The sequence below is a fragment of the Poromitra crassiceps genome (genome assembly GCF_964638095.1).
Source record: "Poromitra crassiceps genome assembly, chromosome: 13".
NCBI lineage: Eukaryota > Metazoa > Chordata > Actinopteri > Beryciformes > Melamphaidae > Poromitra > Poromitra crassiceps.
The window spans coordinates 26,433,963-26,461,587 of record NC_139644.1 but is presented as its reverse complement, the minus strand read 5'-3'; the positions used below and the strand labels follow the sequence as shown (position 1 = coordinate 26,461,587).

Here is a 27,625-nt window from a genome sequence, read left to right as displayed (position 1 = left end):
TAAACACAGCGCCAGAGGTCAAAGCAGGGCTGGACTGTATTTGTTGTTTTGTTTTTTTGTCTGACCGGCCCATAAAACAGGCAGATAGGCCCGTCGTTTTTTGTTTATTTCTTGGTGTTCTTCTTACAGACCCGGTCACAATCACATCTTTACACCCCTCCCCCTTTGGGCTACAGTAAGTGCCTTCATTTAACAGCACATCTGCAGCCTGCAAAAAAGAGTGACAAAATAAGAGAAATGCAAGCGAGGTGTGGCCCTTCAGGCACAGGCTGCCAAATGTGCAAAACTACTGTGATATGTTATGTTAGCTGCAGGGGCTTCTTTAGCTCCCGTGGGCACAGCGAGGAGGAGGAGAGGGAGAGAGGTGAAGACGACAGCGAGGAGGAGGAGAGGGAGAGAGGTGAAGATGACAGCGAGGAGGAGGAGAGGGAGAGAGGTGAAGATGACAGCGAGGAGAGGGAGAGGGAGAGAGGTGAAGACGACAGCGAGGAGGAGGAGAGGGAGAGAGGTGAAGATGACAGTGGAGGGAGTAACTTGTGGTGAGCAGAAGCTAACAGTGATGGGCTGTCTGCCTGTCTCAAAGTCAGCAATTGTTGACTTTGAGTGTTTGAGCCATTACATATTCATATATAATGAGATATGATTATGATTACCATTAGGCTATACTCTGACTGTCTGGGGTCCTTAGATTTTTGTGACGTCAAATTGGGGTCACTCACAAGCCAATAAAGGTTGGGAACCCGTGTACTATGGTGTAGGGAATCACACAGCTCTACCACCTTTAACCTCTCCACCACTGCACCCGGAGACTGGTACCTGGCTGCCTACCTGCGTCGAGATGACGGGTATAGCATAGAGCAGAAGGGGTTTCATTTTGTGCCTTCACTGTTCCTCCTCATACCAAACGAGGAGGAAACTGGAATCCCCACATCCCTTTGGTTGAAGTTGTTTTGATACGCTAGAGGGGAGACAATAGGATACAGAATATAAACTATTTACCCGTGTAAATAAAAAATTATAAATAAAAGTTGAGATGCCGTTTATATCCGTCCATACATCGTTTTGTGAAATCAGGGTGTAAATAGGCTATATTTCTGGCATCAGTTCAAAGCTGTTCATAAAGCTGTTTTTATTGTGAATCTTTACTGTGCCTTAAAATCTTATTGTGAAAATGGTGTGCTCATTTGCATTCACGTTTAACTTGAGGCATGCTGAGCAGCTCAGTTTGGGCAGAAAGGTTCAAACTATTAAGGATGGCTTCCCATGTAAGATCTGTTTTCCACTGTAAATGCTCTTTGTCCGGCTGTAGTCAAGTGTGTTGTATTGAAGTCATGCCAGTGCATTAGTTCAGGGCTAAAGGACTAAGCTGGGTTTGTCTGAGTGTGGCGCTGTGCCGCAGGCAGGAGTCGGCCTGGTCCTGCAGGGAGGAGGCTTTAGGTCCTATAGCGCCGTGGTGAACGGGCCCCGGCATGGAGCTCTGTCTCCAGCCCCCCTCCCCCCCCTCCACACACACACACACCCACACACCCCCCCCCACACACACACACACACACACACACACCCCCCACACACACACACATACACATACTGACTGTGCTGAGCGGCTCTTCACCCTCCTCCTCACCCTGGACATCAGTTTTTTCAAGCCCCACAGTCGTTATTTAACAATATGAAATTTCATAGTACGGGATGGTATGATATGGTATCAGATGGGTAAAAATAATATATAATAATTTAAAAAAATCATCCATCTCACTCAATTCACCTTGTTCTATTGACTTCCTTGTATTGGTTGTTTGTATGAATTACATCTTCACTATGGTGAATGAATGAATGAATGAATGAATGAATGTCATACTCATACTTCATTGCATCGTGTCCAGAGACCACGAGGCTCATCGCACAGCCCACTGTTTACCCTATTAGGCCGTGGACTAATACAGATAAATGCTCAGAGCAAAAGATGGCAAATAGATGCAAACACGAGTTCCCCTGCAGAGCTGATGACTTGATTGTGTTTGGTGGAGGTGAGCTGTTGTTGTTGCTGTTATTAGTGAGAGGTGTTTACTTGGACTTGTGTTCTGGGAATGCCTTCTCTCTGTGGGTGCTCGCTGAGGGACTCTTCTGAAAATTGGATGGCTTCTGCCTCGTCTGGCCGGCAGGCAGTGACGCACTCCACTTAGACACCGGTGACTCACCGGCTCCCTGTTCCTGGATCTGTGAAAGCTCCTCCCTCCCTCCTCCTTCCTCGCACTCCCTGGTCGGCCTGCCCCGTGACCTCGCTTCTCTGCCCGCGTGTCCACGCGTCTACGCCTCGGCTCGGGTCACATCGCCCGTCTACAGGCGGGAGAAATCCACTCCCACTCGCTCCGACTTCCCCGAAGTGCCAAGGAGGTGTGTTGCTCATCTGCTCTTTCTTGGTATTATTACAGCAGGTACTTGACACCGTGCAGAAGCAGGAGTGAGTTGTGAAAAGAGACAGAGAACTTTTCCAGTGGAGGGAAACAGAGAGGCGGAGCAGGGGAGCAAACACAGGAAAACAAAGAGACTATAAATACAGAGCGGGTTGAGTGTCAGGAAGCAGATGAGAGAGGAGTCAAAGAAGCAGTGGGAGGAAACAAATTTGATGGAGAGGGTCTGGCTGGCCTGCCTGCAGGATCACAGGAGATCTCTGCCTCCCTTCCTGGATGTTACTTCCGTCAAACACACCGCGGGGATAAAAAAAGAGCCGCACAGAGCGAGATGTCGATGTGACGAGCAGCGCCTTTCACAACAGAACCAGTGGGCGTCTCACAGCTCAGGGCAGAGAGGAGTGGCTTTGTCGGACCTGTGTTCGGACCCCGGCAGTAGGAGGTCAAATGACTGTCTCACATCTGTCAGTCATCCTCCAACCAGCCCAACCTGATGGCACCCCGCTGCCCCCATTAGTCTGCTCCTACATCAGCATACAGCCAGAGGTGCTGTGTTACACGCCTGCCAGCTTCACCTGGGCCACAGAGGTGCTGTGTTACAGGCCTGCCAGCTTCACCTGGGCCACAGAGGTGCTGTGTTACAGGCCTGCCAGCTTCACCTGGGCCACGGAAGCTGCATGTTTATATGGAAAAATGCTAATATTAAGTTTGCACTCTTTCACATTGCATTTACATTTACAGATATGACGTGGCTACATTTGCCCAAATAAGCGCACGGACACACACGGACACACACACATACATACACACACACACACACACACACACACACACATAGACACACAAGCACACAAACACACACACCCATGCGCGCACACACACACCTGTATTGCTCTAGCACCGACATGGAAAAACGTATGTTTTTGCATCCTGAGATGGCCGATCCAGTCACCAGAATAAAATGTTGGGATATATCAACATCAATATGAAACAAAACATGAGCAAAAAATGTTTCTAAAACAAGTTGGCAGTTGCTTTGAAAAGCTCACTGCCTGGATCACACCAGCCGCGGCACCCACAGGGCCAGGGGCCAGGGGTGTAAAGTGTGTGTGTGTGTGTGTGTGTGTGTGTGTGTGTGTGTGTGTGTGTGTGTGTGTGTGTGTGTGTGTGTGTGTGTGTATCACCCATTTTAACAACTTTATTTATGTTTAGGCAAGTAAAACACCTTGGTTAAGGTCGGTTTGGTTATAGGCTTAAATAACAAAAACGTTTGTTGAATGTGACTCACGATTGGAATGTAGATTTTTAACGCTGTGACCATGACTGGGAATGGAACCTCCAGTATGAAAGGCAAGTGTTTACGCCCTCCAGACTCTATGATGTGCAGAACCATCATCCTCGTATCCACAAACGAGGATTTCTTGCTTCAGAAATGTTCATATTTACATATCTGTGTGGATTGCAGAAATGTACAATGCTGACATTTTATACTGGCGACCAAGTAAATCTGTGCTGTGTTGTGCTGTGTGTGTGTGTGTGTGTGTGTGTGTGTGTGTGTGTGTGTGTGTGTGTGTGTGTGTGTGTGTGTGTGTGTGTGTGTGTGTGTGTGTGCGCGTGCGCGTGCGCGTGCGCGTGTTTGTGTGTGTGTGTGTGTGTGTGTGTGTGTGTGTGTGTGTGTGTGTGTGTGTGTGTGTGTGTGTGCGTGCGTGCGTGTGTGTGTGCGCGTGTAGATGTGTGCGTGCGTGCGTGCGTGCGTGCGTGCGTGCATGCGTGTGTGTGTGTGTTACAGGGAGAGAGAGACGCATGCTGCTGCCTTAGCGGGGTCATTATCAAGATGAATATAGTGATTATAAGGAGGAATAAGGTGTGATTATGAAGATGAATCAGGCGATTAGGTCTCTTGTCACCGCTGCTCGGGCGGCTGTTCATTAGGAGGGAGAACATGTCAGTGTGTAACATGCGTGAACCCATTACCTTTTCATCCGCGAGGGATACACACCCACAGCACACACACACACACACACACGCACACACACACACACACACACACACACACACACACACACACACACACACACACACACACACACACATACAGTACACATTGGACCAAGGGAGACCATTTGTGTTCACTTGTGCGGTTAAATGACCTACGTGTTATATATGTTTTTCCTCTGGTCACAATTCATCTCGTAGCTGGTTGGCTTGGTTGCAGGCTTGAAACTCTTTATAATAAGGGTTTTCTGAAGCGCCAATAGAGAAATTAATGGGAAATTCACTTCGTCGAACCGGAGCCATGAAAAAGTGGGCAGTCACTGTTGAGCTCTATAATCCCCCTTGATGGTTCTACCTGTCAGGTTTGGAGACGTATGTTTCTTTATGTTTACTGTTTTGTTGCAATGTGGTGGGGGCGGCCCCCTTGCTTGGATCACACCCATTTTCGAAGTTGGCATTCATTTCGATGGTAATTCCACATCTGTAAAGTTTCGTGACTGTGTCTTACACAGTGTTGATGCTATTGCACTAACAAAATCTGTCCACAGACATATACTGTAAACACCTGCCCAACTACTCAAAACGGCTTCTGTGGTAGTTCTACAATTATGTCTCCAGGACCACATTTTGGTGGTGAAAACAATAGCATCCATCGCTGTCTGATACTCACTAAACTACAGACATTAATTAACCGTTGCCTCCGCCGCCTCCTGGGAGTCTACTGGCCAGACACCATCACCAATGCCAACCTGTGGGAACTCACCATACAAGAACCAGTGGAACTTCAAATCAGCAGAACAAAGTGGAGCTGGATAGGCCACACACTTAGAAGATGCAATAAATCAATCACTAAACAGGCACAACATGGAACCCACAGGGAAAAAGAAACAGAGGGAGACCAAGAACAACCTGGAGAAGAAGCACAGAACAGGAGATGAAGGCTGAAGGGCACAGGGCCGGAGTGGATGGAGGGTTTTCGTCGATGGCCTATGTTTCCTCAGAGAGTACTAAGGCCTAAGTAAGTAAGTAAGCTGTCGCGGCTGGTAAAACATAGTACATTAAAGCAGATGTGTCCAAACTTTTGACTGGTAGTATGCTTGACCTAAAAGGACAGACACATAACTGAGTAGTGATCATATTGCAGGTTGCTGTGTGGGACTCCCTGCTAGCTCCCCTCCTATATAGCGTCTGGCTAATGTGAGCGCTGCCTGCGTGTGTCCAGGGGTTAAACACATCTCACCGGCTCCGGCCAGGTCATCTCACCCCTCGTAGGGACCCAGATATCTGTATCCATGGCAACCGAAGTGAACTGTTCTGATGCCCACATGGCAACGGCTGCCGTAGGGACCAAGGAGGAGGAGGGGGGGGGGGGGGGGGGGGGGGGTTCTGGATGCTGACGCACTCGGCGGCTGCCTGGAAAGTTTTTTGAGAACGCCGCCCACCGGCACATCAGAAGTGGGCACTCTCCGGCTTGAATCCGGTGTGAAGCCACGCTTACTCTCTCTCACACACTCTCTCTCACTCTCTCTTTATCACTCTCTCTCACTCTCTCTCTCTCTTAAACAGCTCCGCCTCCTCCTACTCAGTCGAGAGTCCTGAACCCCCCTCTCCCCCTGCCCATCATGCACCTCCTCTCTGTTTGTGTCTCATCAAACGTTTGTCTGTAGAGCTGTCTGTCTGTAGAACTCTCTGTCTGTAGAACTCTCTGTCTGTAGAACTCTCTGTCTGTAGAACTCTGTCTGCAGAGCTGTGTCTATGTCTGTAGCACACAGTGTGTGTGTGTGTGTGTGTGTGTGTGTGTGTGTGTGTGTGTGTGTGTGTGTGTGTGTGTGTGTGTGTGTGTGTGTGTGTGTGTGTGTGTGTGTGTGTGTGTCTGTCTGTCTGTCTGTCTGTCTGTCTGTCTGTCTGTCTGTCTGTTTGTCTGTTTGTAGAGCTGTGGCAACTGTGATTGTGTTTGATTACCGCTGGAGGCTTTAGCGTGTGGGCGGGTCTGAGTCTCCTTGGCCAGCCGGTATGGATTGAGCGGTTCTCCTTGCTTCCTTCCTGTTCTCTTCCTGTCTGCAGATGAGATTTGAAAGCAGGTACAATCTGATGAGAGCCAGTGGTCATTTATATAGTGCACTGCAGAAGACATACAAGTTAAAGGAGAATTTTGGTATTTTTCAACCTGGACTCTATTTTTGTACGTTTTTATGTCTGACTAATATGAACTAATGACAGATTTTTTTGGGGTTAGTTTGTTTTGACTGAATGACTTGTTAAAATGGAGATGTTTTGCAGTGTGGGGAAAGAGAGAGGAGGACGGTTTGCCCTGGAACCTGCTAGTGATGCTAGGTTACACACATCTGAGGCATAGTATAAGAGTGTGATGCATCAGTGACGATAATCATGCCTAACAGGGGCAATAATAGCAGATTTCAAATGAGTTGGATAAAAGTCTCACAATTATCTCCAATAATCCCTCAGTAATCCCTGCCTGTGTGTGAATAGAAATTGTGTTAAAAAAAGAGAAGATATGCTAGAAAGCAGAGATGCTCACAAGTCATTTTTTGCAAGTCCAAGTCAAGTCTCAAGTCTTTGGTCACAAGTCCAAGTCAAGTCTCAAGTCTCTTATGGATGAGCGTTCGATCATCTGCTAGATGCCATCCGGTCTGCTTTGAACACTGCATAGCTAAAACTAAGGAATTCAAAGCATGTGCTGTATTATCCTCACTCCTTTATCTATTAGCATACAGTATCAGCATTGATTGGAGGATATTAGGAGACATGTCCTTCATGTTAATGCAACAAAAAATAAAATAAAAATAAAATGATTGTTCACAAGTCCGAAACCTCAAGTCCAAGTCAAGTCTCAAGTCTTTGAGGACGAGTCTCAAGTCAAGTCTCAAGTCACTGTGTGTGTGTGACTTAAGTGCGACGCAAGTCCAAGTTTCAAGTCCAAGTCCCCATCTCTGCTAGAAAGCAACAACAACAGCAACAAAAATATGCTTCAGTCAGTCTACCTCTGTTGGACCTACCTGAGGCAGCTATGGGCTTTGTTACATGGCCAATTCCATGAACCAGACACGTGTGTGTGTGTGTGTGTGTGTGTGTGTGTGTGTGTGTGTGTGTGTGTGTGTGTGTGTGTGTGTGTGTGTGTGTGTGTGTGTGTGTGTGTGTGTGTGTGTGTGTGGGAACATCACAGTGCTCTCTCCTAAAACAAGGATAATGAGCAACACGATGACGTCAGAGGCCCAGGAATAGATTCTCCTTGTGGTAATGTGGCTCGCCGCTGACCAGATAAACTCAGTCCCTCAGGACCAGACCCTATGGTTATTATTACTTTATTCCCCCTCGCAAATGTCTGGCCCTATACCCTTGCATAAGACCCAGAGGCTCGCTGAGGTGGGCACTATAGTATAAACAATGGTGTATAAAGTAGCCTATACTCGAAAGCCATACTTGAGTAAAAGTACAGATATATTACCAGAAAAAGATTTAGGTAAAAGTCAAAGTCACCTATTAGAATATTACTTGAGTAAAAATCTTAAAGTAGCTGATATTTTCTGTACTTAAGTATCAAAAGTAATTTTCTTATATTAAATGTACTTAAGTAATGAAAGTAAAAGTACAGTACATGTAAATGTTGTTAATACAAAAGCAAGTAAAAGACATGCCTGGGCTTGAGTGGAAATCTTCTTGAGTTTTATAGCGGTTGGCAAAAAAACGTTAGGTTGCATTACAGCCACCAACTGGAATGGAGTGTGGATCATGATTAACGTAACTTACAAGCTAGGAGCACTGATTCGTCAAAACTGCTTGCAGACTACCAAACTGTAAAATCTACTGTAAAATCTTCTGATTTTACAGTACTTTGTAACTACGATGCTTAGGGCAAATGTAAAAGTAGTAGAGTAAAAGTAGGGGGCAGGAGGTAGAGCGGGTCATCCACTAATCGCTTTGGATAAAAGAGGTCGGTGGTTCGATTCCCGGCTCCTCCAGTCTGCATGTCGAAGTGTCCTTGGGCAAGACACTGAACCCCAAATTGCTCCTGTTGGTGTGCCAGCACCCTGCGTGGTAACCTGACGCCATCCGTGTGTGAATGGGTGAATGATGTACCTACTGACTGTAAAGCGCTTTGGATAAAAGCGCTATATAAATGCAGGCCATTTACCATTTTACCATAAAAGTATAAATTTTATTTGGGAAATGTAGTGGAGTAAAAGTGAAAGTTGACAGAAATATAAATACTCAAGTAAAGTACTGTACAGATACTGGTACTCTGGAAAAATACTTAAGTACTGTATTATTACTTCATTACATTCCAACAATGACTATAAATCTACATCCCCCACTCACTCATCTTTGCCACAACAACCCCTCCACTCCCCTCCACTGTTGAGTGCTTCTGTGTCTCCCCGGGCTCAGTGGTAATGAAGTGCTTTATGGCTACGGAGGACAGGGGGCGACACAGAGGGCGACACAGGTGAGCCCATAGCTCATTCTCACTGTAGGGGGCGTGGTGGGGTGGCCAGAGGTGACTGGGGTGATTGACTAATCTGGAGATTAAACCCTCCCCCCACCCCTCTCCCCAAAAAGAGTCTGGGGGGCTCATTGACGGGTCAATCCCAGCAGGGGGATCCTGGGTAACACTGCCTGCTCCCTCCTAGCAGCTCTGCACATGATTAGCAGTTGATTCATAGCTGTTCAGTCAGGCTGAGTGGGCTACAGTTAGCGACTGGATGCTAACCTGAGACTGCTGCCTTGTCGAAGGTTGGAGGAGGTGAGGGTGTGATTGTTTTTCTTTTGCTCTGTTAAAGCATGGGCATGTGAAGACTATAACTGTGATTAAGGTTTATACAAATAAACTTGACTTGATTTGCCCTTAAAGTTGCAGTGAAATGCAAAATGACTTTTCCACCTTGTTAGCTAATTCTTCCTGTCATAACGCCTATTGAACACCTATTGAAGAGTAAATGCCTCCAAATGACTGTTACTTTCTTCGCATTTTTATATCAAAATCCTATTAGTTTTTCTTCCTGGAAAGTGTATCGTGTACCCCAATCTCACCCAGCCTCCCTCACTAAATGAATGCTAGCCTGTCCCCTCTCGCAAGACTGAGGGTGTGAGATTATACTCACTGTATGCTCACGTTCTAAAATAGAACGATATTGGTTGGGTAGCTGAGTGTGATCTTTCGTGTGGAGTTGGATCCAGACTCTGGCTGCCTTATTCTTGGCCTTCCTCATAGGAAGCTTATACACATCACAAATGACTGTTTAATTTATTAACATAAGCTGCAAGAAAAAACATTCTGTTATCTTGGATTAAGGAAAAGCCGCCAATGAAGAAAAACTGGCACCAAATAATCATGCAGTGCATCATGCCTATGGAGTTTCTCACGTGTATGTTTCACTCAACAACTGATACCTTCTACAAGGTCTGGGACCCATCCCTACAGTACATTGACCCCACCCTAGCAGATAAGTGTGGAGTTCATTAGCAGAAGTGATACTACTGTCGTGTACACTTTTTTCTCTTGTTGTTTATTTGTCCATCATCTCCTATTGTCCAGATCAATGTCGTGACCATCTGGTAAAATATCTGCAGCTGTCCCGTTCTTGTTCTTTTTTGTCATTTGTTTGTTAAAACGAAAAATATGATTGAAGAAGAGGTTCACCTCCAATAGGCCGCTCTCCACAGCTGCTATTACAAATCGCACAACTGCGGACGGGACGGGCCAGCTGCAAACCAAATCTACACCCACATGTTAATGCTATTAAGACACACACACACACAGTGCTCTCTGTGCAGGCTGCTGCCACTGCTAGTTTGTTCAGACATGTCCGCTGGGAGCGCACTATGTAGTCGTATGTAAACACAAGTCATCTTTTAGTGAAATTATGCTCCAAATGAAAAGCACATAAATGCGCTCTCCCCACCCTCTAAATGCCTCTTATTTAAAGTTTATTTAACTGGGTTGATGAAGAACACACTGTGTATTTCCAGCAGCGACCAGGGGGAGTAGCTGCACCTACTATGCACCGGCTCAGTTCTGAACGTTGCCACGCGTCGCCCCTGAAGCAAGCTGAGGATTAGGTGCCATGCTAGTTAAAGGATGGCTTTACCGATTAGCAACCCACTTTGTATCATTATAATGTCATTAATATATAAGCACAAGGGCAGTGTTTACCTTCTCTCTCCGTTTTCCTCCATTTCCTCCTCTGGCAAAATGCTCCATTGTGACGCGTTTTACGTCACAACGCGTCACAACGGAACTGCGGAAGTTCTGCTCGAAATGCGGAATGTGCTCTGATGGCAGCTGTTATTGTTTATTTTTATTTTTTAAGTATGCGTACATCCACGGAGAATCGCATCGAGACCCTTAACAACCCCTTAATGACTTGCAGCTGGCAGGGGCGGGAGTTTCTGCAGGCAGAGAAAGGGAGGATTTTTCTCCATGAGGAAAACAGAGAGAGAATGGTAAACACTGCCCATGTGCTTATATTACCGAGATTATATATGATACAAAGTGGGTTGATAATCAGTAAAGCCATCCTTTAAGGGTGGGGAGAGAGCACTTTCCAACGTCCAGCTGATTGGAACCAGTCCAACCGTTGACCTTCAGTCTGCTGCTGAAAGAGGAACTTTATGTCGTCTATCAAAAGCCTCCAGTTCAACACTGTGCAGGTCCATTGAACTTTGGAGGGCTTTTTCATGGCTCAGCAATTACCGGGGCCTAAGCTGTGACACTCAAACTTGATGTATTCCACCTCCCACGCCATCTTCTCCCTCTGTCCTTCAAAATGTCTCTCTGCTCCCTGCCCGTCCGTTATCTATCTTTCTTTCTTTCCCATTACGCTCTCTTTCTCCCTGCTTCTCTCCGTCTCTCCCTGCCTCTCCCTTTCCTTAATTGCCACAGAGCTTGTTGATGGAAATCAATAAGTGTTTTTTGATTATGGGCCAGAACTGAGAAGGTGAGAGGAAGGAGTGGACACACACGCTCGCTCGCGCACACACACACGCTTGCGCACGCGCGCACACACACACACACACACACACACACACACACACACGCTTGCGCATGCACACATGCACACACACACACACACACACACACACACACACACACACACACACACACACACGTTCGTTCACACACGCACACACACACACACACATACACACACACACACACACACACACACACACACACACACACACACACACACACACAGACAGTCAGGCAGTCCACACATTGGACTCTGTCCACCAAGGATTAGTTGGTATTTCATGCTGAGGTTCCCACACTCGCCCACCACTGCTGAAAAAACCCTCCAATTCTCTGGCTCTAAACTCAGTGACATTGAGACAATCAAAACAAAGATTCCACACCTAAATACATCTATCCAATCAAAACAAAGATCTCCCCCCCCCTAAATACAGCTATCCAATCAAAACAAAGATCTCCCCCCCCCTAAATACAGCTATCCAATCAAAACAAAGACCCCCCCCCCCCGCTAAATACAGCTATCCTGAGCCCAGCCTGCAGCCAGTCTGCAGGGGGCCCAGACACAAACCCTGTGCACAGGGGGAAGGGCTGATCCACCACTCTTTGATGGCTCTTTCTTCAGATGACAGTGTCTCTAGTGTCTGACTGGTCATCACCATGTGACCGGATCCGTTACAGGCCTTCGGTCCACAAAGTACCACACCCTGCCGTTCCCATCATGCCTCGCTGCCAAGACCCCCCCAGCAACACCTGGCGCCACGGTAACAAACACCTGTTCACCTAATTAGAGGGACACTGGAGGGAGATGAGATGAAGAAGTTAATGAAACGCTAATCTGGTCCAATCGCACGCCCAGGCATCTGCCTCCTCGTCGCGCCAGCCGGCCACCGTAATGGCCACCTTATGGGGGCGCCTCCCCCGCCATGTGACCTTCAGTGGTCTCATCAACGCCAAAACTCCTTTGAGGGTCCACGGCTAGAGGAGAGGAGACAGGAGGAGGTGGTGGGGTTGGAGGAGAGGAGACAGGAGGAGGAGGTGGTGGGAGGGAGGAGAGGAGAGGAGAGAGGAGCCAGCAGGCTGCTTCCTGGTTGGACAGAGTGGTTGGGCAGCGAGGTGTCAGCCAAATGAAGCAGCATTAAGAGACGAGGTTCCCATCGCACAGCAGTTGGAGCGGCTCCAGGTCTCACCAGCTGTGCCGCTCTTGTTTACAAGCCGCCACCTGCTGGTGGAGAAGCCTGGTGCGCAGGCCTTTCTGAAGAGCCTCCTCTGGTCTGTATGAGCAACAGAACCAGGCCAGCGCTTGCATCACTACCCTTCATGTGAGTCTGAGGGCAAAGGTTGATGTTTGAAACTGCCAATAGCCAAATTTCAATATTCAATGTCTCTGAATTTGACGATTTTCTTCTTTTTCCCAATTTTTTTCTCTCCAAAAATTGCATTTAGTGTTTCTCAATTACTAGCGGAATACCCGTCCAGTGTACTGTAGCTTCCATGCAGAACAGTGGAGGCTGTGCAGCATCGCATGTTCGGCCATTAATCTGGCCTAATTACCTAATAAAAAAAATCCGGCTCACCCGCACTTCCTGAAAGATTCAGTGTGATCGCACATAAAATGGCAAAGCTGTGGTCCAACACAATTTCTGCTCCCTCACAGAGACTTTGCATTCTTGTTGTAGGATTCTCAACGGGGTTGGAAAGCCTTTGAAACAACATTTAGAGACCATGGGACACCAAAACTCTCCATTGAAACCCAGGATAATAAAATATTCACCCATTATTTGAATCCAATCAAAATATTGCATCAGAAATAAATTCAGGTCAAGGACTTCCAATACCTACCTTCCAATATAGCCAATTGTAATCAAACTGCATGGTATGCATTATATTGGGGTGGGCAAAACAGACTGGATGGCTGATCCTGAACTTGACCTTCATGAGCGTGACAGGGTTAGGCTGGTCTGTCAATACCTGACCACTGACCAGGGTTGAAGAACTTGGAGAAGTTTGCTTGATATCATCTGTTTCCGTCATCTGCAGCCTCTTCTCTGAACTGTTGTGAACTATGTTTCTGTTTCCCCCAACAGGAAGCTACAAAGGGATGTGCAAACAGATAGACCACTTTCCTGAAGACACAGATTACGAAGCGGACCCCTCTGAGTACTTCTTACGTAAGTATCTTCTTTCCCTGGTTACCGCGACAAAACAAATGACGGCTGGTGTGTGTGTGTGTGTGTGTGTGTGTGTGTGTGTGTGTGCGTGCTTGCGTGCGCGTGTGCGTGCATGCACACACACACACACACACACACACACACACACGCACAAGACATTGAATTTGTATTGCTGCTCTACTGTGTGTCAAAGTCTATTTTGTAGAAAATGACCTAAAGGGAAAATCACATTAGACAAATCTCCCCCATGCTCACTTGACATTTACTCAGAATATTTAGAATCTTGGTTTTGTCCCACTTCCGTGGCTCTCAGACTCGAGCAGTAAGCGCTGTTGGCCCACGTGTCACTCATTGCCGTCTCTGAGCTCTAGCTGAGCCCTGCCAAGCAGCTGGTCTGTTTTTACAGCTTGGCTGTGTGTAACATAACGTGCACTGTTACAGTCGGCTGTGTGTAACATAACGTGCACTGTTACAGTCAGCTGTGTGTAACATAACGTGCACTGTTACAGTCAGCTGTGTGTAACATAACGTGCACTGTTACAGTCGGCTGTGTGTAACATAACGTGCACTGTTACAGTCGGCTGTGTGTAACATAACGTGCACTGTTACAGTCGGCTGTGTGTAACATAACGTGCACTGTTACAGTCGGCTGTGTGTAACATAACGTGCACTGTTACAGTCGGCTGTGTACCCTTTAAACACAGAATTAATGCTGGTTAGAGGCTGAATAGCGTTTACTGTTTGATGGTTAGATTTCTGTTACAGTGTGGCCATGCATGCTAGCTAAAGATGTTTCTATACAGCTCTGAGTGTAGCCTGCGGATGCCAGCTAAAGGTGCTTCTATGTTTACAGTAGCCTACTGTTTAACTAGTTTTTGGCAAAAGCTTTTGTATTATTTTAAAATAAAATTAAATCAGTGTTTTATGTCAAATGATAATGTGTTTGGTAAGCATGCAGCCGTGTAATAAGCAGCATAATGTACAGGAGCCTCCGCCTCATGTCGGGGTTTTGATTCACCTTGCTTCTCTGTGATGTTAGCTTGCTGTACATTACGCCTTACATAATAGCAGTTTAGTGCTATAATAACAGTACCAATACCAAACTACTATAATAACCATATGTATAATAACAGTCATGCTAAATTATAGTCATGCAGAAACTTTAAATCACTGGTCTACAGCTGACAGTGGACTATTGCCAGCAGCGGTCATTGGTGCAAGACACTCATACTGCCATTTTCATTATAATATATATATATATATATATATTTTGGCACATTGGATTTAGAGTATGGCTGATCTGTCATGCCACATAAACACACTACTGTCTCAGCCTGCAGTGGTTTGAATCTAGAAGTCAGAGTGTGTCCATCTCCTGGTCTCCATCAGGACGGACGCTAATTGAGGCCTCTCAGAGAGGCGAGCAGTGCGTGCCAGTTCTGGAGATTAAGCCCAGCCAATTAGGCTGTTTGACTTAGCGCTCTGAGCGCTTGTTCCTGTCCGTATGTGCCAGAGAGAGCAGTTATGATAACAGCTCTGGTAATGATTGTAACGATGCCGGAGCCTTAACGAAGGCAGATCACTCTCCACGCAGCGTCTCTCTCGCTGGGGATGACAGGGTCGCGGGGCAGAGGGCGGCGCTCGGGCCCTCGGACCAAACGCGCCGCCGCGTATGACCAGTGCGCGAGCGGCGCGTGGCGCAAGCGCGTTAACCTCTTCCCAGACTGTGATTGGAGGAGAAGGCCGCAGTGCTCCCAGTGGCTTGCCAATTAGGACACTCACATCCATAAATATTTCAGCCTCCTTCCTATATAGGTCAGGCCTCTCTGTATCATTCTCTCTCTCTCTCTCTCTCTCTCTCTCTCTCTCGCTCGCTCGCTCTCTGCCTCTCTTTCCCCTCACACCCATAATATTAGTGTCAAGAGTTGCAATGAAGAAAGTGAGCCATGATGATTCAGGGCATAAAGTGCCTCTGTCTCTAGACATGCTTTTCCTGCATGCTTGTGTGTAAGTAGGCTACTGTAGAGCAGGAGGAGGTCATAGAGGAGGAAGTATATGGCCAGTATATGGTGTCATGTGTGTAATCTGTAGCGTCTGCCCTCAGTGTTACACCAGGTAATGCATTTACCTTTACACATGAGACACATACACACACCTGCTTTTTCCATAATGAGGAATGAGACGGCGGGCCTCTCACACCAAGGAGAGGGAGAGAGCTGGGGGGGGTCGCACGCCAAAATTGAGGGTGGGGGTACACACACCGGTGATGTCATCATACGGCGCAGAAAAAAGGAAGGCTATATTCAATATCATCGAATTGCAGAGCCCGAGAGCCCACCCCCTGATGCAGTTCTCGACGTACACATGCTCAAGACGGTGCAGTTCTATGAAACTAGCCAAAATAAGTAAACTGACTTCCAGTTAGCCTTCAAAATAAGACTTGATATTTTTCTGTGCGAAAGATAAATACAATATTTTTTAATAAGATTTTTATCTTGACACCTCGACAATTATAGTAGTGTGTCTGAGAACAGCCGTCAGTGTGAACGAGGCAGGCGAGCAGCAACCAAACAGTGATGTTAGCAATTCTTCCGCATCAGCAAGCAAGCTGACAATATAACATTGATAACATTCTATACGTTTATAATTTGACAACAGCTAGCAAGCTAACGTTAATCTAATATTGACCAGCATTTGACTGGCAACTCTGACTCGCACATGCGTACATCTTGACCTGCACCGACTTTGGCAATGCATATGTGTAGGCCTACTGCACCACCATCTAGAACTGGGGGTGGGCTCTCCAGCTCTGCAATTCGATATTTCTCGTAATATTTGCCGCTTTGGTTGGTGTGCAAAACATTAATAAAAATCGGGAAGCAGTTTCACTAAAGCTGGCTCCCCCCACCCCATCACACACACGCGCACACACACACACACACACACACACACACACACACACACACACACACACACATGCACACACGCACACACACCACATATCAGTAGCTGCTTGGCTGTGTGTGTGTCTGTGCCATGAGTCCTCAGCTTCTCCCAATAGCAAGGCAGTTGGCTCATCCACACAGGGTTATATAAGCCAGCTGAGGCACACTGAAAGCGCCAGTGGCTTTTTACTAGATCATGCCATGTCGGAGCTCCCATCATCCACTGCTCTACTGGGCGCTAAGCAGCTGAGAGAGAGAGAGAGAGAGAGAGAGAGAGAGAGAGAGAGAGAGAGAGAGAGAGAGAGAGAGAGAGAGAGAGAGAGAGAGAGAGAGAGAGAGAGAGAGAGAGAGAGAGAGAGAGAGAGAGAGAGAGAGAGAGAGAGAGAGAGAGAGAGAGAGAGAGAGAGAGAGAGAGAGAGAGAGAGAGAGAGAGAGAGAGAGAGAGAGAGGGGAAGAAAATGCCCAGTTATGCAAGCTACTAATACACTAGAAGCTGAAAATGCATCTATTCAGTGTAACAGGGAGGAAGAGAGGCCTTCAGGTGGCTGGTCTCCCTAAGAGAAGGGCCAAGCAGTTAGCAAGGTATTGTTCAATATCCGCTATTATTGGTAGCCTCTCAATATGGAGGAGGCGCTGCTTTTTGTACCCATGAAGTAGATACTGTCCATTATGTTTGTCTTAGAGTATTTCTTTTATCTTACAGTATTACTGTATCTGTCTACCTGCCATTGTCATCGTCCTGTGTCTTAACATTCTATGTGTATGCATTAATATGGCCGCCAATTAGACACTTATGTAACTGACTGACTCCCAATATCTGATTGCATTAATAGTGTTTACGTATGTGTGTGGTGGGGGGGGGGAGGTGGTTGGATGTGGGTGTGCAGGGCATCCATAGGTGCATGCCAGGGTAAGAGATTAGCTTTCTGTTTCACAGGGCTTTTTTTATCTGATTTTAGGGGCATTTTGATAACGTTGTTTCCTTCCTCTGTCCCGAACCAGTCCATCTCCGTTGTTGATTTTATTTTTATTTTTTCATTTTTTTATGATATTGCTTCTTAAAAGAATTAGGAAAAAAGGGGATATTCCTCACTTCTTTTTTTTGTTTGTTTTTTCAATTTCACTGAACTTTTCTGAACTTTGAAGGGCATTTTCCTTCATTTCTAATCCTGGTGTTTTGCCTGCGTTGATCTGAGGGTGTCCACTGACATTGACGACCGAAGCACAGACCTGTGGCTGTTGGAGGACCACAGCCTTCGTCACCCTGAGGCCTCGCTGCAGACTGGATGCTGGCCTCAACTGGCTTTGGCCTCCCCCGAACAAATCAATGGGTCTGGGGCAGGGACACGCGGGGGGTGGTGGCAGGGCAGAGGAGGGGATGAGACCGCTAGTTTGTCGCCTGGCATGGAGTCTCCAGTCTCCATGTCTCCAGTCTCCAGTCTCCATGGCATGGAGTCTCCAGTAAGCAGCCTGTATCTGAAGATAGGGGGCAGCATAACACCGGGGGGCTTTAACGTGATCACATGACCTCAGAGGGCTTGACATAACGTGCTAACACTTGGTGACAAGGTTGACGTTAATCTACAAACGTTTCAAATCCACTGCCCCAGTATTTTCCTTAGCAGGTATCTCGCTCGGCTGCGATGCCATTGAGAGAGACCTGGATTGTAGCGGTGCGGTAACCTAGGCAACAAATAAGGAAGTCATCGACTGATACATAAAACACGCAGCACACAGACACGGGCCAATAAATTAAAGCCAGTCATTTTTGTCCTGGTTGACCGAGTGAGGCGAGCACTCTCACTTTATATCTTATTAATGGGGAATAGAGAGGCGATGCGGCTTGTAAAACACAGAGGTGACAGAAAGTGTCCTGGTATTAAAGTGAGATCAGAGTCTGCAGGACGTGTTTGACTGGGACCAGGATGTCATTAGAACAGAGCAGCCTCTCAGGTGTGTTCCTCTCTACATGATAAACACCACACAGCTACAGACTCAGGAGCAAGAAACACCAGACAGCTACAGACTCAGGAGCAAGAAACACCCCACAGCTACAGACTCAGGAGCAAGAAACACCAGACAGCTACAGGCTCAGGAGCAGGAACCACCACACAGCTACAGGCTCAGGAGCAGGAAACACCAGACAGCTACAGACTCAGGAGCAAGAAACACCACACAGCTACAGACGCAGGAGCAGGAAACACCAGACAGCTACAGGCTCAGGAGCAAGAAACACCAGACAGCTACAGGCTCAGGAGCAAGAAACACCACACAGCTACAGACTCAGGAGCAAGAAACACCACACAGCTACAGACGCAGGAGCAGGAAACACCAGACAGCTACAGACGCAGGAGCAGGAAACACCAGACAGCTACAGACGCAGGAGCAGGAAACACCACACAGCTACAGACTCAGGAGCAAGAAACACCACACAGCTACAGACGCAGGAGCAGGAAACACCAGACAGCTACAGGCTCAGGAGCAAGAAACACCAGACAGCTACAGGCTCAGGAGCAAGAAACACCAGACAGCTACAGACTCAGGAGCAAGAAACACCAGACAGCTACAGACTCAGGAGCAAGAAACACCAGACAGCTACAGACTCAGGAGCAAGAAACACCAGACAGCTACAGGCTCAGGAGCAAGAAACACCAGACAGCTACAGACTCAGGAGCAAGAAACACCAGACAGCTACAGGCTCAGGAGCAAGAAACACCAGACAGCTACAGACTCAGGAGCAAGAAACACCAGACAGCTACAGACTCAGGAGCAAGAAACACCAGACAGCTACAGACTCAGGAGCAAGAAACACCAGACAGCTACAGGCTCAGGAGCAAGAAACACCAGACAGCTACAGACTCAGGAGCAAGAAACACCAGACAGCTACAGACTCAGGAGCAAGAAACACCAGACAGCTACAGACTCAGGAGCAAGAAACACCAGACAGCTACAGGCTCAGGAGCAAGAAACACCAGACAGCTACAGACTCAGGAGCAAGAAACACCAGACAGCTACAGACTCAGGAGCAAGAAACACCAGACAGCTACAGACTCAGGAGCAAGAAACACCAGACAGCTACAGGCTCAGGAGCAAGAAACACCAGACAGCTACAGACTCAGGAGCAAGAAACACCAGACAGCTACAGACTCAGGAGCAAGAAACACCAGACAGCTACAGACTCAGGAGCAAGAAACACCAGACAGCTACAGACTCAGGAGCAATAAACACCAGACAGCTACAGGCTCAGGAGCAAGAAACACCAGACAGCTACAGACTCAGGAGCAAGAAACACCAGACAGCTACAGACTCAGGAGCAAGAAACACCAGACAGCTACAGACTCAGGAGCAAGAAACACCAGACAGCTACAGACTCAGGAGCAAGAAACACCAGACAGCTACAGGCTCAGGAGCAGGAAACACCAGACAGCTACAGACTCAGGAGCAAGAAACACCAGACAGCTACAGGCTCAGGAGCAGGAAACACCAGACAGCTACAGACTCAGGAGCAGGAGTGCTTCTTGTGTGACCGGTTAAGCATGAGCTCTGCTTATGTTAACACGTTAAGTGCCATAGCCGAGGTATCTCGTCTTACATAATCCAACGCTTGAGTGCCAGAGCCGAGATATCTCGTCTTACATAAACATTTTTTTTTTTTGACGGTGGGACATCAATCAACAACTTTTACATCTTCGAGATCACTATTGGAGCAAGAGAATGTGTATAATCTATTTTACCGACCCACTAAGTGTTGACAGTGCTCCCCCAGACGAGCGAAATCAAAGAAAAAACTGCCGCGGGAGCAAGCCATTCAAGGAAATGGCGAGGCGATTTTACAGTAATCCATTCCAGACTTGTCTTGCCCGAGAGCGGCCGCGCGCAGGCAGCAGCACACAGAGAGCGGAGAGCGATTTGCAAAATAGATTATAGGTGAAACACACTTTGAAACACCTCAGAAAGGCCAGAATCAACATCTGCCCATCGCCCACGCATTCCCCGGCCCATCTTGACTCGCACAAGGAGCGTCCGCACGCAGGCAAGCAGGCAGGCAGGCACGCAGACAGGCAGGCAGGCAGCAGCAACGCGCTTCTGACACGCCCGCTGTAGAGCCAGGAGGAAGGAGGAGAAGACACACGGAGGGAGGAGTTTGAATGAGAGGGGTGTTTCCTGTTGTTATGGAGGAAATTACTGTTCAAAACTATTGTTTAGAATGTCTGACGGTCTTACTGATGCCAAAAATGAATGGTTAAAGTGACTGTTTCACAAAAAGCCATTTATCTCTGAATAAATTTCCAGACGCTGAAACCATGCTGTACTCAAACGGCTAATATCTACATAACTACTAACTCTGCAAACTAACTCTTTTAGACAGAGAAAGCACACATTCTATTAGTTATTTTTAGATGATTGGTGTTCATGAATTCTTAACAGAAAATAATCCTCGGCTCTTGTAAAATGAGCCAGAATCCTCAAAAAAAAACCTGGCACAACTTACCTACAGGATGAAAAAATGGCTGGCACTCAATGTGTTAAGCGTCAGGTGTGAGCAAAGGGTAAGGTTCTATCTGGGTAGAGACACTGAGCATCAAAGATTTGATAAAACTAGTATGTTGGCGTATTATTTTTATTTTTTTATGTTTGACCCCAAAAGGTTCTTCATAAAGTAACATTAGAAGATCATGAATATGTAGATAACTGATAACTGAAAGAAAACATTGGGGTGTCCGGATTCCCTGCCTACCAAAACGAGGTTCACAGGTTTGAGCCCCCGTGTTACCATCCATACAGGCACAATTGGCTGTGTCTGTGTGTAGGAAGCCGAATTAAGGGTATGTGTCCTGGCTGCTGCACTAGTGCCTCCTCTGGTCGGTTGGGGTGCCTGTTTGGGGGGAGGGGAACTGGGAGGAATAGCGTGATCCTGCTGTGCTCTACGTCCTCATGGATCAACTCTCCCCAGATCAGCAGAGGGGGAGGAGCAACGATCGGTGCAGCAGGGGGAATTGGCCAAGTACAATTGGGGAGAAAATGGGGGGAAATATCAGAAAAATAAAAATAATAATGTAAAAAAAAATGTCAGATAGAACCATATAATGACAAGCTCGCAAACAGTGTATGATTTTATTAAAAATCTAAATAAGTATTGATATTGCAAGCTAGAAACACAAGTGGACCCATGTGCAACCAAAGCCAATGGCCTCTACTGCTGCACAAAGCTATAGGCCAAACAACTGTGTCCAGGACATAGCCTATTTCTAGATCACAGTCAATCAAAGGTTGTATTCTATTCCAGTGACACTGTGCATATTTGAGAAAGGCACAAAGGACTTGTTGTCTGATTTACTCTGTGGTTTCTCACTGTAGATGAAGATCAGAAGGCTTCTTGTGCAGTGTAAGCAGCAGATACAGTTGTAAGCATCCAAGAGATTTTGTGACTGGACCAGCGCTTTTATTGCAGCGTTGGACTGGGCCTGCGGTACCATGTGTGTCTGTGTGTGTGTCTGTGTGTGTGTGTGTGTGTGTGTGTGTGTGTGTGTGTGTGTGTGTGTGTGTGTGTGTGTGTGTGTGTGTGTGTGTGTGTGTGTGTGTGTGTGTGTGTGTGTGTGTGTGTGTGTGTGTGTGTGTGAATGAATGAATGAATGAATGAATGAATGAATGAATGAATTAATGAATATGAATGAATGAATGAATGAATGAAGGAATGAAGGAATGAATGAATGAATGAATGAATATTTTATTTTCGTGTCAGGACAATTACATGACCCATCCCACATGGGATTATCAGACACATCAACATTCAATATTTAACAAAACATAACATTCTGGTATGTTACCCCACCAGAAGCTTTCAGTGCAGCCCAAATTAGAGAGTATATATACATGCAGACATAATATGCCTATACATATACATACATATACATTCATACATACCTGCGCTGAATACGAAAATAAAACGAAAAAAATAAATAGAAAATAAACTCTACTTTATCAGTTATACGTCAACCTTCTCCTCCTGTCCCATGCTTTAGAAAGAAATTCAGAGAATGCAAAAATATTATCAAAAAGAAATTCGAGTATTACTCCGTTCTCACTATCTATCATATTTAGCTCAGGAGTATGGACTCTTTTAAACATTGTTTCTCTCAAGTCATGATACAAAGGACAATATAAAATGAAATGAATTTCATTTTCCACCTCATTCAACTCACAATATTCACATATTCTATCCTCCTCAGCTACCCCTCTGTATCTTCCTGTTTCAATATGTAATGGTAGGATGCCACATCTTATCTGTGCACAGAGTGATCTCTGACTTTTTGACAAATTATACAAAACATATTTTTCACATTTATAATCTTTTTTAAATAAACAATATGTTCTTAATTTTGGCTTTTGCGTGTGTGTGTGTGTGTGTGTGTGTGTGTGTGTGTGTGTGTGTGTGTGTGTGTGTGTGTGTGTGTGTGTCTGGGCCTGCGGTACCATGTGTGTCTGTGTGTGCAGATGTAATGGTGCGCAATGATAACACCGAGGCTAGATTGATAGATTGGTTTGCCGCAGGGGTGGAGCTTGCTTTTTGTGCATATGGGTGCAAGCAAAGTTATGATCTCTGTCTACTCAACCATGTTATAGATCTAAAGGGGTTCAAAAATAATAGCTTCTCAGCTAACTAAAATGACAGTAGACTTACAATCCACAGCTATTATAATACAGAAAACCCAATGCTAATGCCCATGGAGCTGTCAGCTGTCATTTTTTTTCAGAATCTGCCTTATTGCACCAACCATATTCTTTTTTCTCTTCTGATCCCCCCCCCCCCCCCCGATTTTCTCCCCAATTGTACTTGGCCAATTTCCCCCTGCTGCCCCGGTCGCTGCTCCACCCTCTGCCGATCTGGGGAGAGCCGTAGACTAGCACCATGCTTCCTCCGACACATGCGCAGTTTCCACCCGCTTCTGTTCACCTGACAGCGGGGAGCTTCACCGGCAGGACGTAGCACGTGGGAGGATCACGCTAATCCCACGAGTTCCCTTCCACCCCGAATAGGTGCACCGACTGACCAGGGGAGGCGCTAGTGCAGTGCCTCCTGTGCTGTGCTAAGGCAGCTGAATGTGTTGGTGTGTGTGGTCTGCGGCAGCTAGTGGAGAGCAGGGCACGGCGCTGTCATACAGACGGGCCAGCTTGATCTATGGGGACATCAGCAGTGGAGTGGAGGGTAATTACAGTAATTGAAATGCGGTCTGCGGGGGGGGGGACTTTAATTGTCTGAGCGGGCCTGTCATGTGAAGTGACTTCAGTGTGAGGGAATTCTTTCACACAGTGTTCCACTGATCCGTCTGTGTGCTGTGTGTGTGTGTGTGTGTGTGTGTGTGTGTGTGTGTGTGTGTGTGTGTGTGTGTGTGTGTGTGTGTGTGTGTGTGTGTGTGTGTGTGTGTGTGTGTGTGTGTGTGTGTGTGTGTGTGTGTGTGTGTGTGTGTGTGTGTGTGTGTGTGTGTGTGTGTGTTGATGTGAGGGAGATGGGTGGAAGTGGTGCCATGTGATGGTATGTTAATATGACAGGACAGTTTTCAGTGGCAGGACTAGCTGCGCTATTCTCTAAGACCACCAAACGACTAGCATGGGAACTGGGTGTGTCTATTAGCGGTGCAATGATTAATTGATTACTTATTGTCAACTATATTAAATTAATTGCCATTTTGATAATCAATTAAGCGGTTTGAGATTATAATTTTTATTTAATTTTTTAAGAAAAAAAACTATTTATATATTATCTGGTTTCTGTACTCGTCTATGACATTAAACTGAATATCTTTGGGTTGTGGACAAAACAAGACATTTGAGGACGTCATCTTGGGCTTTGGGAAACACTGATCGACATTTTTCATCCTTTTGTGATATTTTATAGACCAAACAACTAATCGATTAATCAAGAAAATAATTGACAGATTCATCGACAATGACAATGTTGTTGTTGTTGTTGCTGCTTGCTCAGTTTGTTGCTACCGCATGATTTGGAGTATTCTCAGATAGGTCAGTAGATATTTATATTGAACTTGTAAGAACATGAGCCTTTAACGTCAGTTTGGCCTTGAAAACTGTACTGAGTACAAGTACTCTTGATATATCACCAAACTGGCAACAATATATAAAAGAAAACACCAAATAACTCACAGAGGAATTATAGGGGTGTTGAGATGCTTGGCAGCAAATTAAATAGGTCTTACCATTTCCCCCCACATCAGCTATTTAAACGTAACACCAGCACCAATTTTAATATTGGATCTATCTCAGGTGCATGAATACCAGTCAGGACACAGACACAGACAGAGACACAGACACAGACACAGACACAGACACAGACACAGACACAGACACAGACACAGACACAGACGGGGAAGAAGAGGAGAAGCAACTCATCCCTGGTATTTATTTATCAGGTATCAGTTCAAAGTCAAACTGCAATTTGTCTTCATGCTGCGTAATAATGTGTAATAATAATAATAACGTCAATTTATATAGCGGTCGCTTTACAGGAGAGGGGCAAGGAGGAGAACCAAGAGAAAGAGATTAAGGGAGAGAGGGGCAAAAACAAGCAAAACAAAACAAAGGGATGGCTAAACTAAAACTAACTCATGGGAAAAGGCCATAGTGAAGAGGTGGGTCTTGAGGATTGTTTTGAAGTGTCCAGTGTCGGGGCGTTACGGATTTCAGGAGGGAGAGAGTTCCAGAGGGTGGGGGGCTGCCACGCTGAAGGCTCTGTCCCCAAAAGTTCTCAGTCTGGTACGGGGGATGGACAGCAGACCCATGTCTGAGGACCTTAGATTCGGGGCTGAGCGCTGTGTAACCATTGCACATTTTGAATTTTACACACCAATGCTATGTTTCACACTGCTTGCCTTTAAAACAGGTCTTGTCCACCCTGTGGGGAGGGTAACAAGCCTCTTGGTCAGGACGAGGACGGAGCAGGGCTGGGTATCGGGGAGGACGAGGCGTGGGGGAGGATTATAAGCGTTTGTATTAAATCAATGTGCCTGGGAGCTGAGGCACCTGATTAGCATGACCCCGTCCTGCACATCAGCACATTCAGGGCTGGAGCCCGATTAAGAGCCAATGCTAATTTCCTCTCAACCCTGTCAATGACAGAGAGACAGAGAGACAGAGAGTAAGACATAGGAGAAAGGCAAAGGAGAGAAGGTTCAAAGAGATGCCTTTCTGAGGAGAACGCTGTGCATATTTTCATATTCTATAAGTGACTTTGTGTGTATGAGCACGAGAGTTCACCTGAAATGTTTTCACCTGGAAGGGGTTAGTTAGGGTTAGGCAGTTGTGAAAAGTCACCTGGAAGGGGTTAGTTAGGATTAGGCAGTGGTGAGAAGTCACCTGGGCGAATCCATCTCATCCTCCTGTGTAGGAGCACGAGATGTAGTCTCGCGAGATCTGCCGAGTGAAGTCACTCAACTGTAAATGATGTCACGCAATTGCTCGACTGTGATGTCATCACTCATCAGGCAGTCATCCTGTCATCATCTTATCTTAGTCACAATTTGTGATGGAAGTGATGTCAGTCGGGCAGTTTGTGTGTGTGCACGCGTGCGCGTTTCTGGGCTATTAAACTGACTGCTGTTCAGTGTGATCCTCCATTGTGTGGTGTGTTAATGCATGATCAGCTGCATCCTTTGAGGTGGCTCAGTTGCACCCAGACTCCAGCTGAGCCGATCGCACGAGGACGGGCTTGAAGGTTCTGGGTGTGTAGTCTCATTAAGCTGTTTGTGTGTTTGCACGAGGACGGGCTTGAAGGTTTTGGGTGTCTCATTAAGCTGTTTGTGTGAGAGTGCTGTCAGCCAATATAGCGTTGCAGAGTGCCAGTACCTCGGACACGGCCGGTGCCGAGCTGCAGTCGTGCCAATCGATAGGGTAACACAGCATCCTGCGTCTCTGATAGGGTAACACAGCATCCTGCGTCTCTGATAGGGTAACACAGCATCCTGCATCTCTGATAGGGTAACACAGCATCCTGCGTCTCTGATAGGGTAACACAGCATCCTGCGTCTCTGATAGGGTAACACAGCATCCTGCGTCTCTGATAGGGTAACACAGCATCCTGCGTCTCTGATAGGGTAACACAGCATCCTGCGTCTCTGATAGGGTAACACAGCATCCTGCGTCTCTGATAGGGTAACACAGCATCCTGCGTCTCTGATAGGGTAACACAGCATCCTGCATCTCTGATAGGGTAACACAGCATCCTGCGTCTCTGATAGGGTAACACAGCATCCTGCGTCTCTGATAGGGTAACACAGCATCCTGCGTCTCTGATAGGGTAACACAGCATCCTGCGTCTCTGATAGGGTAACGCAGCATCCTGCGTCTCTGATAGGGTAACGCAGCATCCTGCGTCTCTGATAGGGTAACACAGCATCCTGCGTCTCTGCGAGCGGCCTGGCACACACGCCACGCAGACTGGCAGGACAGCGGGGCCGGGTGGCACTAATGAGGCTCCATCACTCATTACCACACAGCGCCCGCATGTGTCCGTCTAGTCTGCACGCGTTCAGACACACCTGGGCAGGAAGTCAAAGTATAAAAGTCCTTTTCTTTTCTTCAATTGACTTAAAGCAATATTCGACTTAGTTTTAACATGGGGGGTTATCTGTCTACTGACCGGCATGAAAACCAGAATAAAAACTATCCAGTGAGATCAGATGCAGCTGGAGCAGTTTAGAGTTCGGATTTCTTTACTTCTTATTCATTTGAATGAGGCCACGAAAATGGACTGAAAACTGACATTTGTCACGTTTGTGAACAGATTTAACAACAGATCCTGCTGCTATGATCTTCAAAGGACTGTGGGTCCAACGTTTTAGAACATTGTTTTGCCGATTTTGCTTTTGAAATGTAGTGAGTCAAATTAAAAAGTGAAAGAAAAACACGTATTTTAAAATCTTACAGTAACAATATTTTTAATGTGTTGCTTCCTACCTCTGTACCATGTGTGCTGTTTGTTACTGTGGCCAATCAATGACAAGAGCAGGATGTGTGTGTGTGTGTGTGTGTGTGTGTGTGTGTGTGTGTGTGTGTGTGTGTGTGTGTGTGTGTGTGTGTGTGTGTGTGTGTGTGTGTGTG

The 27,625-nt window shown here is 46.6% G+C and overlaps 1 protein-coding gene across 1 annotated transcript in view; it reads left to right on the top strand.

The window, feature by feature from the left end:
- cacng2a (calcium channel, voltage-dependent, gamma subunit 2a) overlaps window positions 1–27,625 on the top strand; it is a gene marked incomplete at both ends in the record, with an annotated part of 76,082 nt that overhangs the window by 38,937 nt on the left and 9,520 nt on the right. Inside the window, one exon of the mRNA XM_083649878.1 lies at window positions 13,482–13,565. Coding sequence (XP_083506004.1) covers window positions 13,482–13,565 — 84 coding nt within the window. The remainder of the gene's footprint in view (window positions 1–13,481; window positions 13,566–27,625) is intronic.